The sequence below is a fragment of the Propithecus coquereli genome, unplaced genomic scaffold (genome assembly GCF_000956105.1).
Source record: "Propithecus coquereli isolate 6110/MARCELLA unplaced genomic scaffold, Pcoq_1.0 Scaffold26, whole genome shotgun sequence".
Taxonomy (NCBI): Eukaryota; Metazoa; Chordata; class Mammalia; order Primates; family Indriidae; genus Propithecus; species Propithecus coquereli.
This window is the reverse complement of record NW_012148174.1, coordinates 10,848,115-10,872,811: the sequence shown is the minus strand read 5'-3', so window position 1 is coordinate 10,872,811 and position 24,697 is coordinate 10,848,115. Positions and strand designations below refer to the sequence as shown.

General features: G+C 44.3%; 1 protein-coding gene across 1 annotated transcript in view; it reads left to right on the top strand.

Moving 5' to 3' along the window:
• UNC5C (unc-5 homolog C (C. elegans)) overlaps window positions 1–24,697 on the top strand; it is a 157,790-nt gene that overhangs the window by 124,886 nt on the left and 8,207 nt on the right. Inside the window, exons 11-13 of the mRNA XM_012647162.1 lie at window positions 7,141–7,309; window positions 9,885–10,118; window positions 23,945–24,094. Of these exons, the coding sequence (XP_012502616.1) occupies window positions 7,141–7,309; window positions 9,885–10,118; window positions 23,945–24,094 (553 nt within the window). The remainder of the gene's footprint in view (window positions 1–7,140; window positions 7,310–9,884; window positions 10,119–23,944; window positions 24,095–24,697) is intronic.

Genomic DNA, 24,697 nt, shown 5'->3' with positions numbered 1-24,697 from the left:
GCATTCATAGGGAAATTCTTAAGCATTTTTCTGTTTTCCTTCTCTCTGATTTCTTTTTCTTGCCTCCCAAACTGGGTGTGTTTCCAGCTGGATGCTGTCCAGCCGGTCATCTGCTGAGGGGAATTGTCTGAAGGGAGGCATGAGCTTAATTACATGTGGCACAGTGAGTGTGACAAGAGAAGCCTTATCATTACTGAATGTGCTCTAAGAGAAAGCACAGACTGGCAGATGAATGTCCCGGGTGAGCCGCAGAGAGGGGACAGGCTGTCTCTGACCAAGGAGGGTGCAGGGCTGCCAGGCTGTGCCCAGGCTTCTGCCTCTCCCACTACGTGAAGAAGCCACAAAGCCTTTGTTTTTCCCTGTGGGTACAATTTCCACAATTAATGCCGCTAACATGGGCCCTTTTGCCTGGTTTCTAGAAGCAGTTTTAAAAAACGAATCTGACTCAGAGTGAAATGTTGCCTGTTTTTGGTGCTTACTGAAAAACAATTTCAGTGGAAGATGTGAAAGTGAATTTGCGCCTTTCTCCGCATTCTGTACTTGCCTAGCAGTTTTATCAAAAGGCAAAAAAAAAAAAAAAAAAAAATCAATTTAGAAATTCCAGACACAGAGGTAAATAGAACACCTTTATGTAAACTGTGGGGAGCCGGGGAAGGTTTCTGAGCAGCCGAGGGACACAGGAATAGCAGCGCTTTCTAAAGATTGTGGCGATGGTGTGTGGGCTGCGCTGATGGAGGGGACAGAGAGAACCTTCTGGAAGTCAGGGGCCTGGCTGGGCTGCAGCGGTGGCATAGGTGTGAGGAGAGAGGTGGGTGACCCAGGCCTGGGTCTGAGGGGATGGAAGGGGACATGAGTTTCAGAAGAAAAAGTATGTCACAGCTGACACAGGATGGACCCAGGAATCCAGCCTGGGGCGCTGGGAGAACTGAGGCGATGAGAGGGGTGAGAAGCAGAGACGGGGTTGAGGGCAGAGGATGGATTCCAGCATGGCCGCCTTCTGTTCAGAGTGTGTGAGGGGCCTGGATTCCTGCCGGACACGCAGTGGAGACGCCAGGGAAGGGAAGGAAACTCCAGCAAGGAAAAGGCAGAGGCAGAAAGAAGCGAACTGGGGAAAGAACTTGGGGGAATATTCCTATCAAGCTTTGGGTGTAATGAGGGAAACGAAATAGAACATGCAGGGACAGGATAGGCAGATACAGAGTTTGCTTCTGGCTCGGTGCTTGACACGCAGTGGCTCCTCACTGAATGCTTCTGGAAGAACAAATGTTTGTGAGGGCAAATAAACAAACCATGCCGTTACAGGATCTCAAAAGTCAAAGGTAAAGAGAGCTTTACGATGGCGCTGCAACACAGAGCTGTTACTAAAAATGTAAAGAAAAAGGAAAGGAAGTAAAAAACAAAATTATTGGATTTGGCAACTTCAGGACATTGGTAGCCTTTAGGATTTTTTTTTTAAAGACAGCGTCTCACTCTGCTATAAGGCTAGAGTTCAGTGGTGTCATCGTAGCTCACAGCAACCTCAATCTCCTGGGCTCAGGCGATCCTCCTGCCTCAGCCTCCCAAAGTGCTAGGATTACAGATGTGGGCCACCGTGCCTGGCCTAGGATTTTTTTTTTTATTTTTTAATTGGTGAAATCCCCAGAGAAATGGTTTAAGGTATGAGTTAGTGGCAAGGCAACAAAAACTAGCATACATATCTACTATGTATAAACAATGCTAAAAACTAGCATATATATCTACTATATATAAATACTGCTAAAGTAATGCATTAGAATAAAAGAGAGGGTAATCACATAGGAGACAGCTTTTACTTTAACATGTTATTGCTTAGAACTTTGTAAAATAGTAGTGGACATTATTATTTCCCAGGGAAACTCAGTGATATTTCTCCTTTAGGTAGAAATTCCTTTCTCATTCACGAGTCCCAAGTTCCTCAGTTTGAAGGAATAGCTCTAAAACAACCAAAGGTGGGAGGTTAGTCAGTCTGAGTACGTTTAAATCTTATTCTCTCACTGTTCTTGACAGTTTCTTTATTGAAATCCTACTTAGAAAGAAACACTTCAAGCGGTTTATGAAAACACATTCTTTTCAATGGGAGGAAAACATTTAAATAAATGGATGGAAAAACGATAAGAAAATGGGGAAAAAAGTAAGGTCGTAAAAGATAAGATAAAGCCAGATGACAGTTAAAATAGAAAATATTTGATGTAATTCCCAACAGATTTGCTGGTACTAGGTCATGAATTTACTATTTCTAAGCTTTTCAAGAGGGGAATGTGTTAAGTTATAAGAAAAAGTTATGCCTCGAGGAAGCTCAATTATTTCTCCTTCGGTTTCTCATAAAGAAGACGTTTTGTTAATATAATGAACAACATCCTTAAAATAAAAACAGCAATGAATTTTGAGGGCCGCTTCTATTAGCATCCTCAGTGGAAGAAGCAACGCACAATGCTTCGCTGTTCTGGCTTAATTCGGGGATAGATTTTGGCCTGTCTAGGGAAATGGTAGCACGCCCTTCAGGGTGACTTCCATAAATGTTATTTTTGCACAATTGAGCTTTTGATAGCAAGTGAGTTGGATATTCGCTGTCAGGTAGCTGGAGTGCAAATATTTCAAGTCGCCAGTTATGTGTGAAGGCGTGTGCTTTAAAAGGCAGCTGAGCCTGGCGTGGGACTGTCGCCCTGAGAGATCTGACGACAGACACGTGTGTTAATAGAAGGCATCTCATGTCCACACAGAGATGGATGGAGACAGATTCTTTTCGAGAAGTTTTGAGCCGGCTCTAGTGACCAGACAGGAAAAGTTGATCAAGGCCCTACCTAATCCCATATAAGCAGACCAAAGTATACCACTGTAGGAAAGAAATTAAATGACTTGTGATTGGAATCTGGCTTTGCTTCTGACTAGATTGCATCCTTAGAAAAAGCATTAATATCTCTGGATTTCAGTTTCCTCTTCTGGAAAAGAGATTAATAGAAATACTTACTCTAAATACCTTATAGGTGTGCCAGGAGCAGCCAATGCAATTGCTCATAGGAAAGTTTTGTAAATTATGCACGTTTGTACAGAAGTTCTGCTCGCTGATAACAGGGAGCAAAGGATGAGGAAATATCTCTGACGGGAAACTGGAATTTCTCTCTGTGGGCTTTGTTTGAAAGGCCTCAGAGCTCATCCAGCATTTATGGTGATATTATCCTCTTTGGACTTTAAAAAGCACTTAAAATTTTCATCATTATTTTTTGCTGAATTTCTACTTAATTGCTGCTTCTGCAGCTAATTTTTGCTCTGTGTTCATTTCCGTATCATCTGCAATTAATATTTACAGACTGTTTTGCTGGGATGGCTTAGATAACACATGAGACAGAAAAGAGCGAGGCCTTTCTTTGCAAAAACACAAATCAGGAATATTTATTTTCTACTATTTTATTTTATGTATTTGAATCTCCTCCCTTTATACAAATAAAGAAAATGTGAAATTAGACACTATGGCATTCGATTTCACAAAGTTAAGTCTTGTCTTGCCGAAGTCACTCCTATATGCTCAGAAATGGTTCCAATTTCAGCGCTACTTCTTTCATAATCTAAGAGAGTCTTATCATTATTTCCTCTTTGTTTTTCATTCCCTGTTATGAATTCTACTTCACTACTTCCCTATTCATTACATTCTTGCACCTCACTGGGTTAATAAATTCTTTTGACACCTACTGCCCCTCCTTCCTCCCTCCTTCCTCCCTCCTTCCCTTGCTGTGTCTCCTAAGAATGGTGTCCATCAATATTGCATGGCAGGGGTGTGCTTGGAGAGTACGGGCCTGACAGCTTCCCCAGCCCAGTAGGGAGTCTCCTTCTCCCTTCTGTTCCAAGTCAGTGAGGAGCCGAACCCCTCCTCCTTCCTGCCTCAAGCAGGGGCTGCTCACACCAGATGGGGAGATAGATGTTTCCAATCCCCAGCTATATTGCAAGGGCCACGTGACACGGATGCCACTTGAGTCCCCTTCCTTAAAAGTTTAATATTCACTTTTCAAGGTACACTTGTAACTAAAACATAAGAGGAGTGCGCAGAAGAAAAAAAATGCGATCATTGCTTTTTTCTTTTCCTCTTGGGGGAGGAAAAGTAGAATTAAGCAATAATAAAACCACTGCTTAAGGCAGATGGTGTAATATTAACTATGATGTAATGAAATCAGAACTTCACTAGTGTTCTAAGAGAATAAATTTTAGACTGGAAGGAGCAGAACAAACTGGGTTAATAGGAGATGACAACCAAGGAGGTAAAGGGGATGGTAATGATGTCTCAAGCTACTGCCTATAACCCTAGTATTCCAAATACAAGTACCTTCCCCAGTATCTAGATAACTTTAGATTTAGTAGAGAAACTGCGTTATTATTCAATGAGATTAGAGATATTAAAAGGTGAAAAGCAGGTAAAAATTATTTTTGTTTTTTTCAGTAGGAAGAAAGAAAAGCCATAGGTTGGCGAGATCCTAGTGCAGTTTTAGAATGAGAGAGGAAGCAGTGAGAGCTGAGAATTATTAAGGGGAAAATATGCCAAATTTTAAATGAGTTATTAAAACTGATAATAAGTCAACTGTGAGAGCTCTAAGATTTGAACTTGCTTGTGAGCTACCAAGTTAGCTGCCACGGTGTTATGGATGGTGACAGAAGACACAAGACTCTTGGGTCAGAAACAAAGGACCGTTTATTACTCACAGCAATAGCACTATAAAGAGTATCATCATTTTTATGTCAGTTTCCCAAGCTCCAGTTCAGAAATGGTGACACAAATAGGGTTCTATGACATCTACACACTCAGTGGCTCTGTTCTACAAAAGGATCTTGAGCTTAGGGAACCTGAGTCTTTTATAATGAGAAGTAGACATGCCTGCCATTTGCTTCGGAAGTAGACACCATCTTAACTTCCAATACAATGCTTCCTATACGAGCATCCTTGAAAAGACAGTCAAGAACATGAAGAAACATGAGAAATCCATGGAGAATTATCTTCCAACGATATTAAAAATAATAATAGCTGCTATAATTCATTGAGTGTTGGAAGAGGGTAAGCATAGATATAAACTAACTTCTAGATTATGTAATGATATACAAACTGTAGATTAGAGAAAAATCAATTTCAAGTGGCCATTGCCATTATGAAAGAATTTGATATGTCCCTTGTAATAGTCCTGTGAATGAGATCAAAAGATAAGAACTGGACAATGTCCATTTTAATGGGTTAATGTTTGGTCGAATTAAGTAACTTTAAGTATTGATGTCACACTGAAGAGTGGTTTCAAGTGTCATCCTTAAAAAGGCCTCTGCCTTTGCCCTCTTCTTGTGTTACAGTGTTATCAGTGGTTGGAATGAAAACATAAATGGCAGGCATATCGGATGTATGGAGGATAAAAGATGGAAGAGATAGGCGGTATTTGGAGGAAACACGTAGCAGTAAGAAACAGATGGCCTAAAATTTACCCTGAAATAGTTAAGGTGAAAATAGAAAGCGAAACACAAATTTCTGTACCTGGGTTTAGAAACCATGGTTATAACCGTAAAACTATACAGACTTAGTTTAAGAGCCTTTCATGTTAGGAATACTAAGAGTGGTTAACTTTAAGAAATTTCTTAACCTCCTTGGGGCTTCATTGCTTCATTTTGTAAAGGAGATGATTAACCATACCATCTCCATCTTCCCATATAACTGGAGCCTGGTAAATAATATTTATAAGTGATTACTTGATTGAGAATAATCTAAAGCAACAATTTTGTGAGGCATGCAAAAAACTTCATACCCCATGTCAAAGAAAATAGTAGCCTTCCTCTACTGTCTACTTGAGTATTTAGTTCAAGATCCTCCCACTTTAAGGAGGACGCTGAAACATTGACAAGCATCCATATGTAAATGAAGATGGAAACATGGGAAGAGATCTGGAAATTAAGCTTTTCTAGCTGAGGTTGAAAAATTTGAGGATGTTTGGTCTGTAATAAAGACGACTTTAGAGACACCATAACAGTCTCCAAATATGTGGAAACGAAATGGGATAGAAAAAAGGGAAAGAAATTTCAGGAAGGCAGATTGTGTTCATTCTAAGTAAGAATACATTGTAAATTTGATCGGATAATAAATGAGGTGGCCTTTCAGGGGACTGTAATTCTGGGTGTGTCTAAAGCACCAACCACATGTCCGCCATGTTGTGGAAAGGCTCTGGTGTTGGGTGGAAGGTGGCACTTGATGAACTCTAAGGGCTCTTCTAAAGTTGTACAAGTCCATGATTTTGAAAGCTATGCTATTCTGATAGAATAGTTGGAGTATTGTTGTTGAGAAGGAATTAGTTTTTGTCTCAGCACTAGCATTTGTCAGTGGTGAGACTTCGGGCAGTCCACTCAACACCTGTAGGACTATGTCCTCACAAACCAGCTGACAGTTTGAGTTATTTATCCATTTTCTTGTTGATTATAATCTTGTTAGGGAAAGCATTTAAGGCAATTAAAATATATGAAAATAAAGAATTTGGATCTTTGAGGTTCTTTCTGCCCACATTCTCTGAGCATGAAGGATACAAGTAAAGAGACCTCGTTTTCAATTGCTGTAGGAATACAGTTCTGTATTTTTCCTGGTCATATTTGAAAGAACGAATCTGCTGTCCTAGACTGAATTATTTCTGAAAGTCATTTGGACTAAGTTTAGCTCTAGGGTGTCCTCATTTTGAAGTGATTTTTTTGAAGTATTTTTTAAGTTAGGTCCTAAAACCACAAAAGTATTTAAAACCCTGTGAGACCAATGGCAAGTATTATCAGAAAGGCTGGTTATGTAACTTCCCAAGGACTGTTTCTTCTCATTCTATCCTGGAAGTATCCATATATGAATTCAGAGGAAGCTACCAAAAGGAGATCTGTGTATGAGGGGAGGGTATCAAAGAGATGCTGGCAAATTTATCGTTATCATGGAGGCGTCCAGTCTTAAAAGATTAAAATCTTTGATATAAAGAGCATTTAATTCTGTGTCACTTCCCCCCAACACCCCAAAAAAATCTCCAAGAGAAAACTACTGGAATTGTTTGTGTAATGTTAGATCTCAGATCTTGAGTGCATTGTGCATAAATACCACGGAAATATCGCTGATGTCGTTCTCTGCTCTCCCACCAGGCCGCCCATGGAAGACTGTCAGACACTCTTGACCCCGGTGGTGAGCTGTGGGCCCCCCGGAGCCCTGCTGACCCGCCCCGTCATCCTTACCATGCATCACTGTGCGGACCCCAACACCGAGGACTGGAAGATCCAGCTGAAGAACCAGGCAGCACAGGGACAATGGGAGGTGAGCTTCTGTTGGGATAAAGATGAAATGCAAGAGCAAGCCATGCAGATAAGCAAGACCGATTATGGGAAGCCTTCTACTTTTAAAGCAAAACATGGATGGGATTTTAGCTCACACTCAAAATGAGAGAGAGAAAGATGGACAGACAGACTAGTTCCTGAGTGTTTTATTTTCTCGTTGGTAGGCACAAAGAAAATGGTGCTCAAGCATTAACTAACTTACAGGAAAAGAGCACTTAAGAGTCTTAGAGAAGCCCCTTTTGGAATAGAGTTGGAATATAGACACTGTGCATTGAGAAGGGATACATATAAATAGTCTTTTAATTTGCAGGTAGAAAAATGTCACACTTGGGTCAGAAAATGCTAGGCACTTACCTACAGAAAAGTACTGAGGATATAGTTCTTGTGAATTTAACCTGGGAAAACAGGAAGGATGTATCTCCAAAGCTCCACTAGAAGGAAGAAAATGTGTGGCATCTTGGCTGTCTGTGGCTGTCGCCATCATCCCTCCCTAAGGACAGTACCTTCAGCAGGTCCCGCTCCTTACATCAGAACCTTTCACTCAGAACCTATATTCAGAGAATATGTTTATCAAAAAATATCAAATAATTATAAAACCTATACTATATATTTATGTAAAATTTTAAATATATAAAATATGAAGCTATACTATGCAAACTATATTGACATAGTTGATGATTACTTATGGTATTGTTTTAGGAAAACATTTTTAGGAAAGATATATATGAAGATTCAAGCTCTTAATATTTTAGGAAAGCATAGTATTCAAGTTAGAAGAGTAGCAGGGCAGCCCTGGGATTACCTGGAATCATTTCCTTTCCATGGACGTGCTCTGGCCTTGCCCATACAAGAGGACCACTCTTTGTCACCGTGCACGTAAGAAACAAGTGAAACGTGCTGTATGTTAAGACCAGATTTAACCGGATCTAACTTTAAGTCCATTAAAGTTTTAGACGATTTATCTGGAAAACATCTCAAAGTCTTCATCTCACGTGATCCTAAATTATTTGCATGATTCTCTGCCTAATACCCTAATACTCTGGGTTTGAGTAATAACAACAATGAACTTGACCGATGAGGCGAGTAGAAGGGGATAATCCTTAAGAAAACATCCTTATGCTTGTTGAGTGACTGGGGCATGACATCTTCATTCTTGTCCTTATCTTCTAGGAGGCTTCCTATAACACACCATCACTAGGTGACACGTGGGGTTTTCCTTTGTCCTGCTGGAGAAAGCAGCTTCTGTCCAGGTGTTCTCTGGGGGCAGGAATAAAGCTGGGGGTGCTGAGCTTCTTTCTCTCTTTTTCTTTTCAGCTTGAGCTTCCTTTTGGGGTATAGGTTCAGTTGAAGAAATGATCTCACTGCTGCTATTAAAACAAAGCTCTCGTTTTGATGTCGCGAGGCCTAACAGACAAGCACCTAGGTGGCTACTTCTTTCGCATCTTTGTGTGGCACTGAGGACTAAATTTATGACAAAACATTTACTTTGTCGACAAATGGTTATTGGAAACGCACCAAGAGGCAAAGTAGACGTGGGCCCTGCCTTGCAGAGATTGAATAGCTGAATACAGAGACTGGATCATGCTCATGCTTGTGTTTTTTTTCTCCTGCGTGAGATTTTCTTGCATTTGCTCTTAAAATTTGTTCTTAAATTTGAGTTAATTAAAAGTTTCTAGAAATCTGAACTTCCAGCCTCTCTTGGCAAAGTCGGGGTTCTGTCTGCTCTGGGCCTGTCTTCCTGTATGGCAGCCCTGGGCTGAAGCCGAGGGGAGACTGAGTTCTTCAGACAAGCAGATACTCAGTTTCCCAGCAGTCTACACCGCTCCTTGCTGTCTTCTGTCCTGCCAGCCTCACATGTCCCTGTCACCTGGCTGCCCCAGGATGCGCTGGCGATTGTAACCCTTGGTTAATGGATCCTCCACTTGGTCTTTCAGATTATTATTTATTCTATGGCCTGAGACATTTGGATGAATCAAAACCTGGTTGAATTAGTAACTATTTTTACAAAAAGCATCACTTCCCCTTATTTGTGTTTCTTGCTAAATATTTGCAAAGTCTAAAAGAGTGGCTGTTTAATGGCTTCCATGCAAAATAATAGGGAAACATGTCTTAAAGGCACGAAGTTTGCCATATCTTACTTTCCATAGAGTCTGACGACCAAGATTATTCAGGAAAAGCAGTATATTGCTTTGGGAAGTATCGGGTGAGTTCTGGAAAACCATAGTAGAATTGCAGAACAATGTATTATTGCACAATTCCTTAATTTGTCTAATTCTTTACTAACATGTAGATTTTTAGGGAAAACGTAGGTTTTTGGGAGATCGAAAAATGCTAATAAAGGGCATCTAAATAAAGAATGTTGTTGGTGTAAAGGAATTGGCAGAAAGGGAGATAATGATGAGGAATGGAAGTAGCTTATCATAAAGCCTGGGAAAGAACAAAGACCAGGAATAGGAGAGAGGTCCTTCTCCATCCACTACCATTCACCACCACCCATGGTGGCCAACACGTGTCCTCAGTGGCTTAGCTGTGGCTTCTTCCCTCTCGTCCCCCAGGACGTGGTGGTGGTCGGAGAGGAAAACTTCACTACCCCCTGCTACATCCAGCTGGACACAGAGGCCTGCCACATCCTCACCGAGAACCTCAGCACCTACGCCCTGGTCGGGCAGTCCACCACCAAAGCCGCTGCCAAGCGCCTGAAGCTGGCCATCTTCGGGCCCCTGTGCTGCTCCTCCCTGGAGTACGGCATCCGAGTCTACTGTCTGGACGACACCCAGGATGCCCTGAAGGTGAGCGAGCTCCCACCCTGACTGCCCCCCTCACCTTCAGCTGGAAACCACAGTTTGGTGACACCATGTCCACCTGGACTCGTGTCTTGTGTGTCCGCGTGCGTGCGCCCCAGCGTGCACCCCAAATGCGTGGCCCCAAAGGGTACAGTTAAGAAACCAGAATAGACACCTCCCTGAGGCCATGCTGATATATGAGCTGTTTCCTTTACACTGATTCCTCCCATGGGCTGCTTTGTTTACCTTCCTTGATTTCTTTTAATGAAAAATTTAGGAGAATTTGGCAACGAGACGCGTGGATGGTAAATAATCTGTTTCCATGTTTATCTCAGCTGTGTTCCTCCTATAAAAGGAACAGACATCACTGCTCACACTGTATGTCCCTCCTGTGTGCAGCTTCGTTTATAGCTCCCCATTCTTTTTACGAGGGCTGTGAGGGGGAGAGGGTTAGCATCTGACGATAGACTGCTGCTTCGCAGGATAAATGAGCTTAATTCCTGGCGTGATTATTGCCATTCATTGGATCCCATTTGAAGCTTTAAAGGGATAGAGTGAGTGCCTTTGAGGAAGTTATGATCTGAAAAGAAATAAAAGAAGTATACTAAGGATGGAGGAGGAAGGTCAGGGTGTGATACCTGCCAGGCTGAAATATGCAGAGTTTTATGGGAATTCAGGACAGGGAGGCATCCTATTTTTTTGAGGAAATCTAAAATGGAGCTCACATTTGAGATTGGCCCGAATGGAAGGTAGGGTTTTGACCAGCAATATAAGGGAAAGAATCCTAGATATCAGGGGGTGGGAACAGCATGAAGATATATATGGCTGCAAACAATAAATAATGATTCTTTGTAGACACATTATTTGCCAGTAAGCCTGGAATGGTAGATAAAAATTTTATTGGAATGGACTTTGAGAGTCAGAGAGAGGAGCTGAGATTCCGTTTGTTGAGTTAATGGAGATTGGAAAGGTTTAAACAGAAGAAAGACACGATCGGAAATAGAGGTGAGAGATATTAGTCTGACTTCAGGGAAAAGATAGAGTCAGGGCAAGAAGGAGTGCGTGGCGGGGCAGGGCCTGGATGACAGAGGAGTGAGATGAAGGGGACAGACGTGGAAGGTCCTGTTCAAGTAGCCTTCACGGGACCTGGTGATGAGCGCCGCATGCGTAGAAGAGGTCAAGTTTGTGCCTCTAAACAACGGTGGCAAACTCGGGCCAGGGAGCTGTGGGATGTAGAGGTGGGGCCTGCCTTAGCCAGTTCAGGCTGGGATAACGAAGTCCTGTGGATTGCGTGGCTTAAACAGCAAACATTTATTTCCCACAGTCCTGGAGGCCAGGAGGTCAGATCAAGGTGCCAACGTGGTTGGACTCTGGCGAGGTTGCCCTTCCAGGTGGCAGACTGCCAGCTTTGCACTGTGTCCTCACTTGGGAAGAGAGTCCTGGGGAGCTTTTAAGGTCTCTTTTATAAGGTCACTGATTCCATTGATGAGAGCGCCACCCGCATGACCTGTTTATTACCTCCCAGGGGCCCCATCTCCTCGTGCCGTCCCATTAGGGGTGAGGATTGCAACATAGGAATTTGAGGGGGACACAAACATTCAGTCCGTAGCAGTGCCTTTTCTTTGTAATACTGAATTAGAGGTACGAATTGGGCATCTAGAAAAGATGCCCAAGAGACTGTTCGAAATACGATGTCGCTAGAGAACAGACTTTGAGCTATTCAAGAACCAATATTATGTTGCTATTTGTCACCCACGGTGATCAGGGAGAAGATCAAGAATGAGTAAAGGGGGAAAATAATCATGGAAATAATAAACATGTACTGAGAGCTTCCTATGTGCCAGGGAAAATTATAAATATTTTCTGTTAACTCGTTTAATCTTCGCAACCTTATCAGATGCCATTATCGCCACTTTATAGAAGTGCGATGTGAGGCAGAGAAAGTTGCAGTAAGTTGCTCTGGGTCATGCAGCTGTGAGTGGAGAAAGCGGGCTCTGTGCCCGGCAGCTGGCTGCAGTCTGTGCTCTCCTCTCCTAAGCTGGGTGGCTTGCAAAGCCACACCTAGAGCCCAGGGACCACAGAGCACCCTGCCGCTGCAAGGGAGGGGAGAGCGCAGCCAGTAAAGGAGCTAAAGAAGGGCGAGAACCCAGAGGAGGAATAGAAGTGGGGAAAAAAATGAGTCAAAGAAGCAAAGGGAAGAAATTTCCTTCTGGAGCTTCTATCCAGAGAGCAGTTGTGGGTCATGAAAAGTGAGCGTTTCGGGACACGTTCCCTGGGAAGCAGGTTCCAAGGGACTAGGTTGTAGGGACACAAATGGAAAGAGAGAGACAAGCCCGGAGCCTGTTGCCATCATCTGTTCCTTGTGGTGGATGTGGCCAGCGTAGTCTTGGGGGACGGGATGAGACCTGCTCGGTTGTTGGATATAATTTGATGGTGAGTCCCGTAAGATTTTCTGATGTTGAATAAATGTTGTGAACACACAGCTTTAGCGTAAACCTTAAGGTTATTTCTTTTATATTCCTTTCATATGTGATACGTCTAAGGCACTGTCAGGATAGTAATCATGCTAGGCTGAAATTCTTCTTATGGAAAACGATCTCTAGGGGAATCACAGGGTCTGATTAAGGCAAATCTTTTTAACAATTCCAAGAACGTTGCGAAAACCACACCGTACATGTTTGAAATGTTTCAGACTCATATTTTATATTCGCACACATAGTTCTCTACTCGTGTCTTTCCAACACGCACACAAATCCATGCAAAAATGTAATGTAGAAAATAATTTTGATCATTTTAATTAGCACAAAAGAGGTGCAAATGCTCAATATTGAGAAGGACGGATGAACAGGTTGAAACAGTGCAAACAACCCAAGAGCCATTTGTATCGTGGTCAATGCTTTCCAAATAGACGTTTATAAATTCTCAGCATCTGGGGGCCTAGCACTTAGCCTGAAACACACATGAATAATGGATGAGGCTTTCTTGCACCTCATGGCCTTTTAATAATGCAGAAATACCAAAATCCTAGTTATAGGTAAACGATCCCTCCAACATACCAAAGAGACAATTAGTTGAGTCCCCCCATCGCTGCCTCACACCCACGCTGGAATTGGAAGCTTGGGGCTGATTAGCTGCAAAGGCCCTTTATTACTGAAATTCTGCTGCCTTGGCACCCTGCCTGCTCACGTTCCCTGCCTGTCTGTCTCCCATCCCCCTGCTTCTCTAAGTGCTGTTCCCCAGCAATAGTCCCCCAGACACCCCCTCCTCCTCCAGCCTGCCCTACCCCTGACTCTCGCACTTGTGCTCTTCCCAAATCAGTAGTTCCCTACCTCTGTGCACGCAGGGATCCGTTGCTGAGCTTTTAAAAAGACTCACTGCAGGTCTCACTGCACGGGTTCTGATCTAATTGGTCTGGGTATTGGGTTTTGGGGTTGTTTTTTTTTTTTTTTTTTTTTTTTTTACAACACTCCCTGGGTTTTTCTATTGTGCAGCCAAGGTAAGAACTAGCATCCTAAACACATGCACAAATCTTTTTGGAACTTTATTCAACATCCATTGTCCTCAAATCATCCTCAACTTTAATTCTGTTCTATTTGGAACTTTAATTCTATTCAACATCCAACATCCTCAAATCATCCTGTCCCCCATTCCCCCACTGCTCCCGTTCACTGCCACTGGATCTTTCTGGTGTCACCGCACAATGCCTGCAGGGAAGACCACAGCCCCTAATGAAGCATGAGGCCAAGAGGAAAAGTTCCAGTACCTCTCGTGTCCTTGACTCTTTCTGGGGCTTCTCTCTACTTCGTGAGCTGGACTGACCTTCTGTTGCCTGTCGCCCATTCTAGTTCCCGTTCTAGCAGTGCCTGCCTTGTGGTCTTTCTGTCCACCCATCTTGTTCCCATCATTCTCTTAAATTCCGTATCACCACGTCCACCAAAGTTCCTTAGCTTGGATTTAATCTAGTAGCCGTCACATCACCCCACATTATCTATCCACTAGTGTGGACAACGCTCTAGATTTCATCTCATTTAGCAATCGCTTCATTGCAAAGATCTCCCCCACAGCCCTGTGACCTTCTGGCCCTCTCAAATGGGGTGCATGGAAGCTGCCCTTGTTCCTAAGAAGCCCCCTCAGCCTTGTGGCCTCCCATCCGCAATCTCTCATCTGCTTTTACCCGTATCTACAGGGAACTCACTCCCACCCTGGAATTCTCTCATCACCTTGAGCTGCTGCAGGCTTTTCTACTTTCCATGGCCAAGGAGGCTGCCCTGAGCAAGCCCTCTCCTCCTACTTCCAGGATGTTGAGTTGCTATGAAAAATCATACATTTCTGATTAGGTCTCTTATACTCTCAAGAGATTTGATCTAAAGGATGCATCCTCTGCGATCTTTTTATTTATCGCTTCTTGACTCATCAGATTTCCTGCAGAAGTTCTTCCAGGTCTCTTCTACTCTCACCGAGTCCCTCATTGTATGGCAGCCCCTTTTGTGCTTAGCGGTGACCTAACCACTCCATGGAAACTCTCTCAGCTGCCGTCCTGTCCACTCCCAAACCTTTTGCTTCAACCTCTTCTCCCGTAATCTGGACCCTGATGCCAAGGAGCTCTGCTTCCTTGTGTAGACTTTCATCCAACTCCTGACCACCTCCATCCCCACCATAGCAAGCGAGGCCTGCGGCTAGGCCTCCTGGGACTTGATATTTTCTTAGTGCCTGCTGTGTGCTGGAGATTCTTTCTAACTTGCAGAAAAACCCACAGAAACACAGGACTAGGGCAGAGATGGAGGCCCAGTGGAGGCCGATTCTCAGATCATAACTGGGCAGTCCTTGAGCTATTACAAAAAGACTCAGCCCCGATGTCTGGAGATGCACATGTCAAGAATATTAATTTTATCACTTTTTATCATATGTGGTTGGATTATCCATGTGGATGGATGGAAAGAAAAAAATAAGGGGACCTCTTCATCAGTCCATCTTAAGCAACCCTGATGCATTCTCTAATCTCCCCACCCACCTCTTTGGGTTTGGCAGCGTTTCTAACAAGTTCCCTGAGTTCTGTTGAGCCTTGGGGCAAAAATGGTCACCTAAAACTTAAAATCTATCTTTAGCAATTTGGAAGCATCGAGGTAGACTTAGTTAATAAAATGCTGGCAGTGACTACCAGAGTAGGAGACAAGGCTGAGTGGGAGACAGCGGAATTCTTTTATACCTTTCAGGAGGGTTTTTTTTGTTGTCTTTCCCTGTGTACGCGGACCAGTGGGAGCAATGCTCCAGTTGAGTTCACATAAAAGATAAAAATGCTAACAATTGTGAGAATAGTTTGGAATCAGCTCAAATAGAGAGGTCAAGTCTATTGAAAAGGTTGAGTTTGGTGTATCAGAGCTTTTCTTTTTCCCTTTTCTTTTGGTGATTAAAGTAATAAAAATGGTGTTTTCCTTTCATTATTTGCAAAGACTTAAATCCTAGTATAAACAGACCACAAATTAATAGAGAGCAAGGCTATGTTTGGAGCTAAGTTTAAAAACACCCGGGGAGAAACATACATCTATGTGGAAATAAGTAATTTTTGCCCCGCTGTCCAAAGGGTATAGAATACCCTTCATAATAAAGGGATGCGTACTAACCCGTGAGATTCAGAACCTAACAGGAATTATTTGCATATAATGCAGGCAGTGTGTGATGTTTGTTGAATTTCTAACAGATATATATGTGATATAAACCAAATAATGTGTGTTAACATAACCTGGATTTCTTTATGGAGTCATTTAGTGTGAAGATCTTCCTTGGATTCGTTGAGTTTTCACATGCCTAATCCAGGATGTCGTACAGTACAGTATAGTATAGTGTGGTAAATCTGTGAAAGTTCATATATGTGAAAAGATGAGAGAAGATTGAAGGAAACACTGATAGGTTCAGTAAAAGAAAGTAGGTTGGATGAAATCAACTGAGAATCGTGTGATACTTTCTTGGGCTACACGTGGGAGGCCAGGAGCTGGAGAACAGACTGAGCAACAAGCGAGATCCCGTCTCTACCAAAAATAAAAAAATTAGCCAGGAGTGGTGGCATGTGCCTGTAGTCCCAGCTACTCGGGAGGCTGAGGCAGGAGGATCGCTTGAGCCCAGGAGTTTGAGGTTGCTGTGAGCTAGGATGATGCCACTGTACTCTAGCCTGGGAGAAAGAGCGAGACTTTGTCTTATAAATAAACAAGTAAATAATTCAAGGGAGGAGGTAGCTTTATTTTCATCCTGTCACCTGTCGCCTTCCCCACTGCTGTCCTCCTGATGTTTCCTCCATGGCAAGCTGTGACATTACTGAACCCAGAACACCTCAAGCCTGCCTCCCCGTGCCTTCTAACGCTGGTCTTCCCTGAAATCGGCCCCATTAACCGCGCCTTTTCTTACAGTTCCCTCGAACAACCTCAAAACTAGCCTGACCTGTGTTTTATATTTTTAGAATCCTGGTCTCTGAAATATAACTGATATATTCAGATCTAACATATGTATTAGAGAACAACAAACGTGTTGAAGATTCCTAATGCATTTTCCTGCTAAGTGGGTGGGAGGGAGCGTGGTGCTGTACGGAAGCCCGATTTGGGCTGGATGACTCCATCGGTTCCATCACTCATCAGATTGGTGGCCCTGGTCCCCAAACTTGACCTCTTTGGGCAGCGATTTGGTCTGCATCAGAGACCCTTGGAAGATTCCAGGAGATCAAATGTATTAAATCTCCTGGCACAAAATCGGCACTAGATACTGTTAATCATCCCTTCGTGGGCATTTAGACGACTGTGGCATTTCGAAGATAATGGCTCCGTGAAGATTTTAAATGTAATTGTGATCTAATTGTGGGTGAGTTTCAGGTTTGGTGGCAGTCTGGCTGGTCAGCCTTGCAGTCATAGGGGTCTTTTGGTGTCTCTAAATTTACCCATCTTTATCATCTGCTTATGAGATTGGCCCTGGTCCTGTCGTATATCTGGGAAATGACCTGCCATGTTGAATTTATTTTTTGAGGGAGAGACAGAGAAGAGAGAGAAAATATAAGTTGAAGTAGGCAGAATAAAAAAAAATCCCCCAAGATGATCTACACCTCAAAATTGAGAACCTGTGAATGTATTACCTTACATGGCAAAAGAGACTTTGCAGATGACTGAGGGGTACGGGGAGATTGTCCGGGTTATCTGGTGGGTCCAGTCCAATTACATGGATTCTTAAAAGTGGAGAACTTTCCCCAGCTATGGGCAGAGAGAAAGAGATGTCAACGGGAAAAGGCTCAAACTCATCTCTGGGTTGGAAGATGGGGGCGAATCATGAACCAAGAATGGTGAGCAACCTCTGGAAGGTGGAAAAGACAAAAGACCGAGTTCTCCCCTCGAACCTTCAGGAAGGAGGGCAGCCCTACCGATACCTTGATTTTAGCCCAGTGAGACCCGTGTTGGACTCCTGACGTACAGAACTGTGAGATAATACGTTTGTGCTGTTTTAAGTCACTACATTTGTGGTCGTTTCTTACGACAGCAATAGCAAACTAATACAGAAATTTAAAAATAACGTGTTAAAGGGTGAAAAGAAATGCAAGATGACTTCAAAAGTCCCAGAATAACCTGAGAAGTCCTGTTCCTAACGCATAAAAGTGAGAGAGAATCTTTTCCTCAAGAGTACGCCCATTGGTAGACAAGGGACATGGCCACTTCCCTGAGCGCTGCCCCTTGGCATTTTGCTTTCAAAGTGTCACAAACCACCCTGACTGGGCAGGCTGGAAGCGGCAGCTCAGACCAAGCATCCGTGGTGGCAGCAGCTGTGGGAACAGCAGGCAGAGCCCTAAAAATGAAGTCAGTTGACGGGGACATCTTTGCACATGGTCGCCTGAGCCCGGCCTTGTTGTTATTAGGGACGGAGCAAGGCAGACGCTCGTGCAGGGGGAGAGCAGAGCACCCCGGCGTGAACACGGGACTGGAAACCAGCAGCGCCAGGCCGGGCGCCAGGGACGGTGACCCGAGCAGGTGGGGGAGGCCCGGCTGTGACAGGCAGATGCTCTCCACGCCCGGCTCAGCAGCCTGGGGCCCAAGAATGGAGGAGGAGACAGCACGTGGGGGCTGAGAGCAGCACCCCTGCAAAGCTGGCAGGGAAGCAGAGAGAAGGGTGGCCACTCTTTTCGCCCTCTGCTTTGGTGGCCTGATAGGCCCCTACAGCTGTGACGGAGACAGCGTCGATGGCCAGCGTGGCAAAGAGAGGAATGTCTCATCCCCAAATGACGAGGAGAGGTTTCAACACCTCTGTCCAACACGGAATGAATAGAGGCAAGGCAGGCTCCGTGAAATCTGACAGCAGATGTGGTTTTTCAACACCCACCACTGAGCACAGTCATGGAGCGTTGGTCTTTTGAGGTTTAGCACGTGAGGCCTCTGAACATTATTTGCTGGTTGGTTCTTTGTGCCTTGGAGACCCACGTGTGTGAGAGGTGCGGAAGCACGGTGACGGTGACAATGACACCGTCTAGCGCCCAGGACAGAGCGTGCAGAGTCGGTCCCATCTCCACGGGGCTGAGAAGCCAAACACGAGGCAGCCGGAGCGCGAGGTTGGCTGCCGCTTCCTTGGCTGTCTTCGGTGACAACTTCTCTGCGCAGTGGCCTTAGTGGCTTCCCCGCCAGGCCTCCCTCCACCTGCTCAGCTCCTTCACGCGGGTCCCAGGCTTCTTGGCAGCCATGCAGTCACGTGTTTCTATCAAAAAGAGGGAGCACCCGGAGAGATCACCTCCAGAAACCACACCAAGAGCAAGGACAGAGAAAGTCAAACTGAGCCCTGATCGCCTCCCTGCAACTTGCTCTTCGGGAAGAGATCTCAGTGGGTTACAGGAGACTTAGTTTACTCATTTGTGCACCCTTTCTCTGGCTTGTGAGATTTCTAAAAAGGAAAGGAAAAGAATGAAAGGAAAGTAGTTGGAGACAAAACGAGAGACAGACAGGGGAGGTGAGAGAAGCTAAAGATTAGATAATCCCCAGGTAGGATGATCGGCCCTTGAGAAACCGAAGCCCGAACAAACGCCTTGAAGAAGCAGGTGGGGGAATTTGGAGCAGTGGGGAGCGGGAGGGACAGGTCCTTAGGCAGAGCAGGTGACTACCAGGTGTGAGCAGGGGACAGGTGGGTGGGCAGGGGGCAGCGCAGGGAACAAAGCCAGGCCGGGAGCTTGGGCCCAGCAGACCTGCTGGGGAGCCCAGCACCTCATAGTTCTTGGCACAAAGTGCTGCTTTGCAGAGTTGCGTAGCCCAGTTCAGCCTGGACCCTGGGGACAGAGACTTTTCATACTCAGAAAGATGTACTTGACGCGTCTATAAGCGTATGCCACTCTTGCCTGGCGGCCCCCAGGGGGCAGCAGTTGTGAGACTAAGACAGGAAATCCGCCCCAGCGTGGAAGGAGAGGGAAAGAACGAAGAAGGAAGCAAGGGAGGCAGAGGCAATCCAGCCCCGACATAGCGCGCAGGGAGAAACTGGGGGATGAGACACGCCAGCGTGTGGGAGTGGTGTGGCTTCCAGACGCGTCCTCCCTCTTGCCTTTCTCTGACAGGCCTTCATGAGGGCAGATCCTGTCGTCTAAGAGCCTGGGAGAGTTTTGGGCACAGGCCAGAGGTGCTCCCTTTGTGCGCACGGGCCTTTAACACAGCTTGGATTTATGGTGGCTCTTAAGTGGCCCAGGCTAATGGCTTGGCATGGCCCAGGTCTTGGTTTAATTGGTTTTTGGGAGCGCTGCTTGTTTCTACTGCGGAAGCCCTCGTCCCCGCCTTTGGAGCAATCCCTCACAGACTCCTTGAATCACTGTGGCCCTCCCTGGGGTGGCCAGCCTGAGAGAGTCACCACCTTGGGGAAGGAGCCCTCCTACAGGACCGCGCAGACCCCTGGCCCACACCGGGCTCCGAGGCAGGGGACTGCACCTGGTGACAGAATGACTGCAGTTCAAGCTTCTCTTGGGAGCATCTTTCAAGGTAAAGTTAGAGGGGAAAGACCCAGAAACCCACCCTTGCCCCCATCAGCAGGGCCAGCTCGTCAAAGCGACAGGTGGACTCCCCCAGAGCTAGAAGAGGCCACTGAGGTGGGAGGTGCTGCCGGACAGAGGACAGCCTCTGCCCAGGAAGGTGACATTTACATTTCTGAGAACAAAGAGCCTCGATGATCCTAATTGTTCTTATGACATTTCTTCTCAAGGTCATGATACTTTTCTTAAGTCTTCCTGAGTCTTTTGACCTTAAATATATTTTCTTACTCTTTTTTAAGGTGTGGACGATATCCTCACCTTCGCGATCCAAAAGCAGCCCATCTAGAAGGTGTTTTAGAGCTCAGCACACTGTGTTGTGGTGACATGTTTTGACACGTGGGTCTCTCCGCGGCCCCATGGACCATTAGCAGTTTGCGGCTGTGACAGGGACTTCCTTCTCTGTGTGCCCCGGAGCCGGACATGGTTCCTGGCAGGGCTTACAACGTGTCTTCCAGATGTTGAGTGAATGTTTCCAGGAAGATTAAGGAGAGGGAAACAGTTAACTGTAAAGCCGTATCTTATCGATGTGCGTGTCTGTTATTTTCATGTATGATAAATATATTCACTAAAACCATATCATGCACAAGGATTTCAGAAAATCACACTTCTTTATTTTTAAGTTGTATCTGCTACAGCATGTCCCAGATTTTAACACTTAAAATTTGGAACGAAAGCCTGGCCAGCCTTTCAGGTGGGCTTGCTGCTTCTGTCTTCTGACTCAGAACTTATATTTGAGATTCATTGTAGGTGACAAGTCAGCTCTGACTCAAGTGTGGTTTTAGATTATTTTAGTGTCTAAGGAGTTGTTTTATTGATCGATTGATGGATTGAGATACCTTTGATTCACGGCTTTGGTTATTGTCTTCTTTATTTTGTTATGTTTCGTTATGTTAAAGAGTGTAATGATACCAGTTGACACTTGTAAGGAAGACATGTTAAATTTAAGTTTGGTAAAGTTTCTTCTTACTGAATCCTTCCCTGCTGGGCTGAGTTCTTCCCCAGGTACGGGGCAAAAAAAGGACGCTATTAGTACTTAGCTTTTTGCTAAGTTAGGTAAACACAGAACTTTCTGTATTTTTAAATTTCATGCATATTTATAATGTAAAATATTAACATAGTGATATATTCATAATGTGTAAAGAAACATAAAATGCATGCTCCATTTCTGAGTGGCAGAATACGTAAGCAAACACGATCAGAGGTCTCCACCCTAAGCATGACGCCTCCTGATGGGCACTTTGTTTTTCACCAGGATCACGTACAATTGAAAGAGAAAAAAGCTGGGTTCTTCCCAGCTCTGGGCAGCAGCTTTGTGTCCCTCCTGGTTGATGGAGCGATGGGGAGCTTAAGAATATGCAAAGGTTGTGTGTTCTGTGGCCTCACTGTCCTTCACGTGACACTTTACTTGGTCCTTCCTCTCAAATAAAGGCTCTCCAAGCCAGTCTAGACTCTGTCCCCACTAGGGAGAATTCTTTACCATGACTTTATTGAACCAAACGCAGAGGCTTATTCTTGGGCTCACTCCAGCCGAGACTTCGCACTCAAAATGTGGCATTAGATTTCTTGACTTCAAGGTCATGGCCAGTAGGCAGTTTGGGATCTTTCAATGATCCTCCCTGCCAAGAAAACTGACAATGTTCTCCCTGTCCTCCGGCAGTCTATGTTGATTGTAGGGATGGGGGTGTGGATTATACATTGTTGGGTCCAATTACCTCCCGGAATACAATGCATCTTCTTTTAGACATCCCAGGGAGATAATTTGGACATAATGAAGATCTATAGTAATCAGATAATTACTATCGATTGCTCTTTAGACGTCTTGATGAGGTAATTAGGGCGTACTGGAAAGAAGCTGGAACTGATTGATTGGCATGACTGTAATCGCAAAGATTTCTAATTATGTTTCTTTTCTTCTAATGGCTTATAAACAAACATCATTTTAGCTTTCGAATTTGTCAGGTGCCAGGTTCACTGGGAACATCAGCTTTCTCTATTATGCTAACTAGACAACAAACATGATCAACAGAAGCTCATTATGCCTTCCTGCTGAAGCAGAAGAAACTGCAATTAACCCTCACTTTTCGTCTTCTGCATTTCCACGTGGCTGGATTCCTGTCGAGGAATGGGGTGTGTGCAGGGCTGTGGAGGGTGTTCTGCAGGGAGCATGTGTGACCGGGCTGGATGGCTCTGTGTGGCCTACTAGAGCCCCTCGGAGCCAGCTGGCTGTGGCCCGGGGCTTGCTGACTGCTCAGGCTCCTGTCACAAGTAATAGCTACTCGTCATCCAACAACGTTAAGTCAATAACTCTCAGGCAACTGGACCGCACGCCTCTCCGAGTCAGTGTGTTATTGCTTCCTCTCTTCCATTAGACACTAATTAGAGAAGCCCCTGTCTGAGACCACATTATCCTAATATTTTTTACACCTTATAGGACCTTTCAGCAGCTTGCATTGTTCAGAACAGTGGCTTGACCCAAAGATGATGGATGCTAAGAACCACTAAAGCAGCAGCTTGCAAATGAGCTGTTTACGTCTAATCAATGATGTCGGTAAGCCCCACACTTACTGGGTCACGAGTGCGTGGGTTAGAAGTCATTCAACAAATGCAAAGTGTTGCATTTCTGGATATGAGGCGATCGAGTTCCCATACTTGAAATCCTCCACGGTGACCCACCTGTGCTGGGCTACGCTGCTAGGTGCCTGAGACACGTGTGTGGCGTTCGGAATGGACACCTGTGTTCTTGAACTCCCTGCGGTCTATCAAAATATCACCAAATAAGAAAAATCATTTTATTTTTGTATTTCTTAATTATATTCCTGGCCCCCTGTTTTTAGAAGGTCAGAAATTGCCTGCATATTTGTACCATTACAACTTTTAAGGCATGAGAGGAGTAAAGTGCGTGGGGATGATTCTAGACAGCAGAAGAGACCCGGGATCATCTGTTTGTTGATAACTGATGGTTGCTGCTGTTTGGATAATTACGACTGTAGCAGGAAATGCTTCATTAACTCCCATTAACGCGCTTGAGAAATGGAAGTATATACAGAATTTGTCTTTGTGTTATATCTTTATAGTGTAAGTAAATTACACAGCAAATTTTTGCATCAGCTAGAATTCTCGAGAAATAAGGTGTTCTTTTTAAAATTGAATTTGAGTGACTATGGACTTCAATATTTGGTGTTCAAAAACCTTCCTAATCCGTATCAGACTATTTTCCTCTAATGCGACATAGGATGAGCATATTCTAAGACTTTTTAATAATTGGGAAAATGCAATGGGTTATTTTGAGCCAAAATTTGATGTTTTTATTTCTGTACCTGAAGAAACCATAAGAGATTGAACTAAATGTCTAAAACAGTTCTGGAATTTTGGTTGTTGGTTTTATTAAGTCCAAGACATGGTCTTACAGTTATTTGCCGCTTTCCCTAAGAATTGATTGACAATCTACTTTTTTTTATCCGTTTATCTATATTTCTACTTATGTTTTCTTTTATTTGGGGTTCTTCCAGTTTTGAATTCTGCTTATTAATCACCTGTATTTGCTAAAATACTCCACTGCTCGTTTGGTAAGGGCAGACAGTACTGAATTTGCTGCACAACACCGTGATGTAGATTGCCAGAACCGTTGATCAGAAGGGCCCAGTCCCGTACCAAATGGGCAGGGCTTCAACTGGAGGATCTCAAGGCTGCAAAAGTGGATGTTCATGGCGTTACCCAAGTTAGGTCTGCCGTTCAGAAAGCACGGTGAAGAAACACTCATGTGATGCAATCCAATAATGTGCTCTTGCTTTTGGGCTTGTCACTGCAGGAAGTGGTACATCTTGAGAGACAGATGGGAGGGCAGCTCCTAGAAGAACCCAAGGCTCTTCATTTTAAAGGCAGCACCCACAACCTGCGCCTGTCAATTCACGATATCGCCCATTCCCTCTGGAAGAGCAAACTGCTGGCTAAGTATCAGGTGAGTTTCCCAAGCTGCACGAAAGGCTCGAAGACGGCTCCAAGAAAGAGGACGAAAATCACATAGACATAAGAAACCCTCTTCCTTGAAATTAATTTCATGTCAGTGCTTGTTTCTCCAAAATACTTGGGTTTATTTAGGATTTTTGAAAAATACAAAGAAAGAATGCATTTTTAAATTCTTTAAAAAACTGTGCTATTAATTTCAAGTAAATATAAAAGACTTCTAATTCCATCATTTCAATCAATTTGCATAGTAAACATACACACTGAATTGCTTAAAAACAGCCTCAAAAGCATTCATAGAAAAACACAGAGGGACATTTTGACACCATGTGACACAAATTAGGTTTCAGCCTTGCCCTGGGAGATGCGGACACATTTAGGGGAGCCATGTCTGTACCCACACACATCCAACCCCACCCCAGCACTGCAGCCAAACTGCAGTTCAGTTACTATTTCCTGACGTCAGTCACCGAACAGTCTAGAAGGACTGAGGGGAAGACTTCTCAGCTTCCTTCTTACTCTCATATGTCAAGTGCTTGCACATCAGTGATGGGAAACAAACATCCTAGTTTATTAACAATCGTGAGCTTTGGGGGGG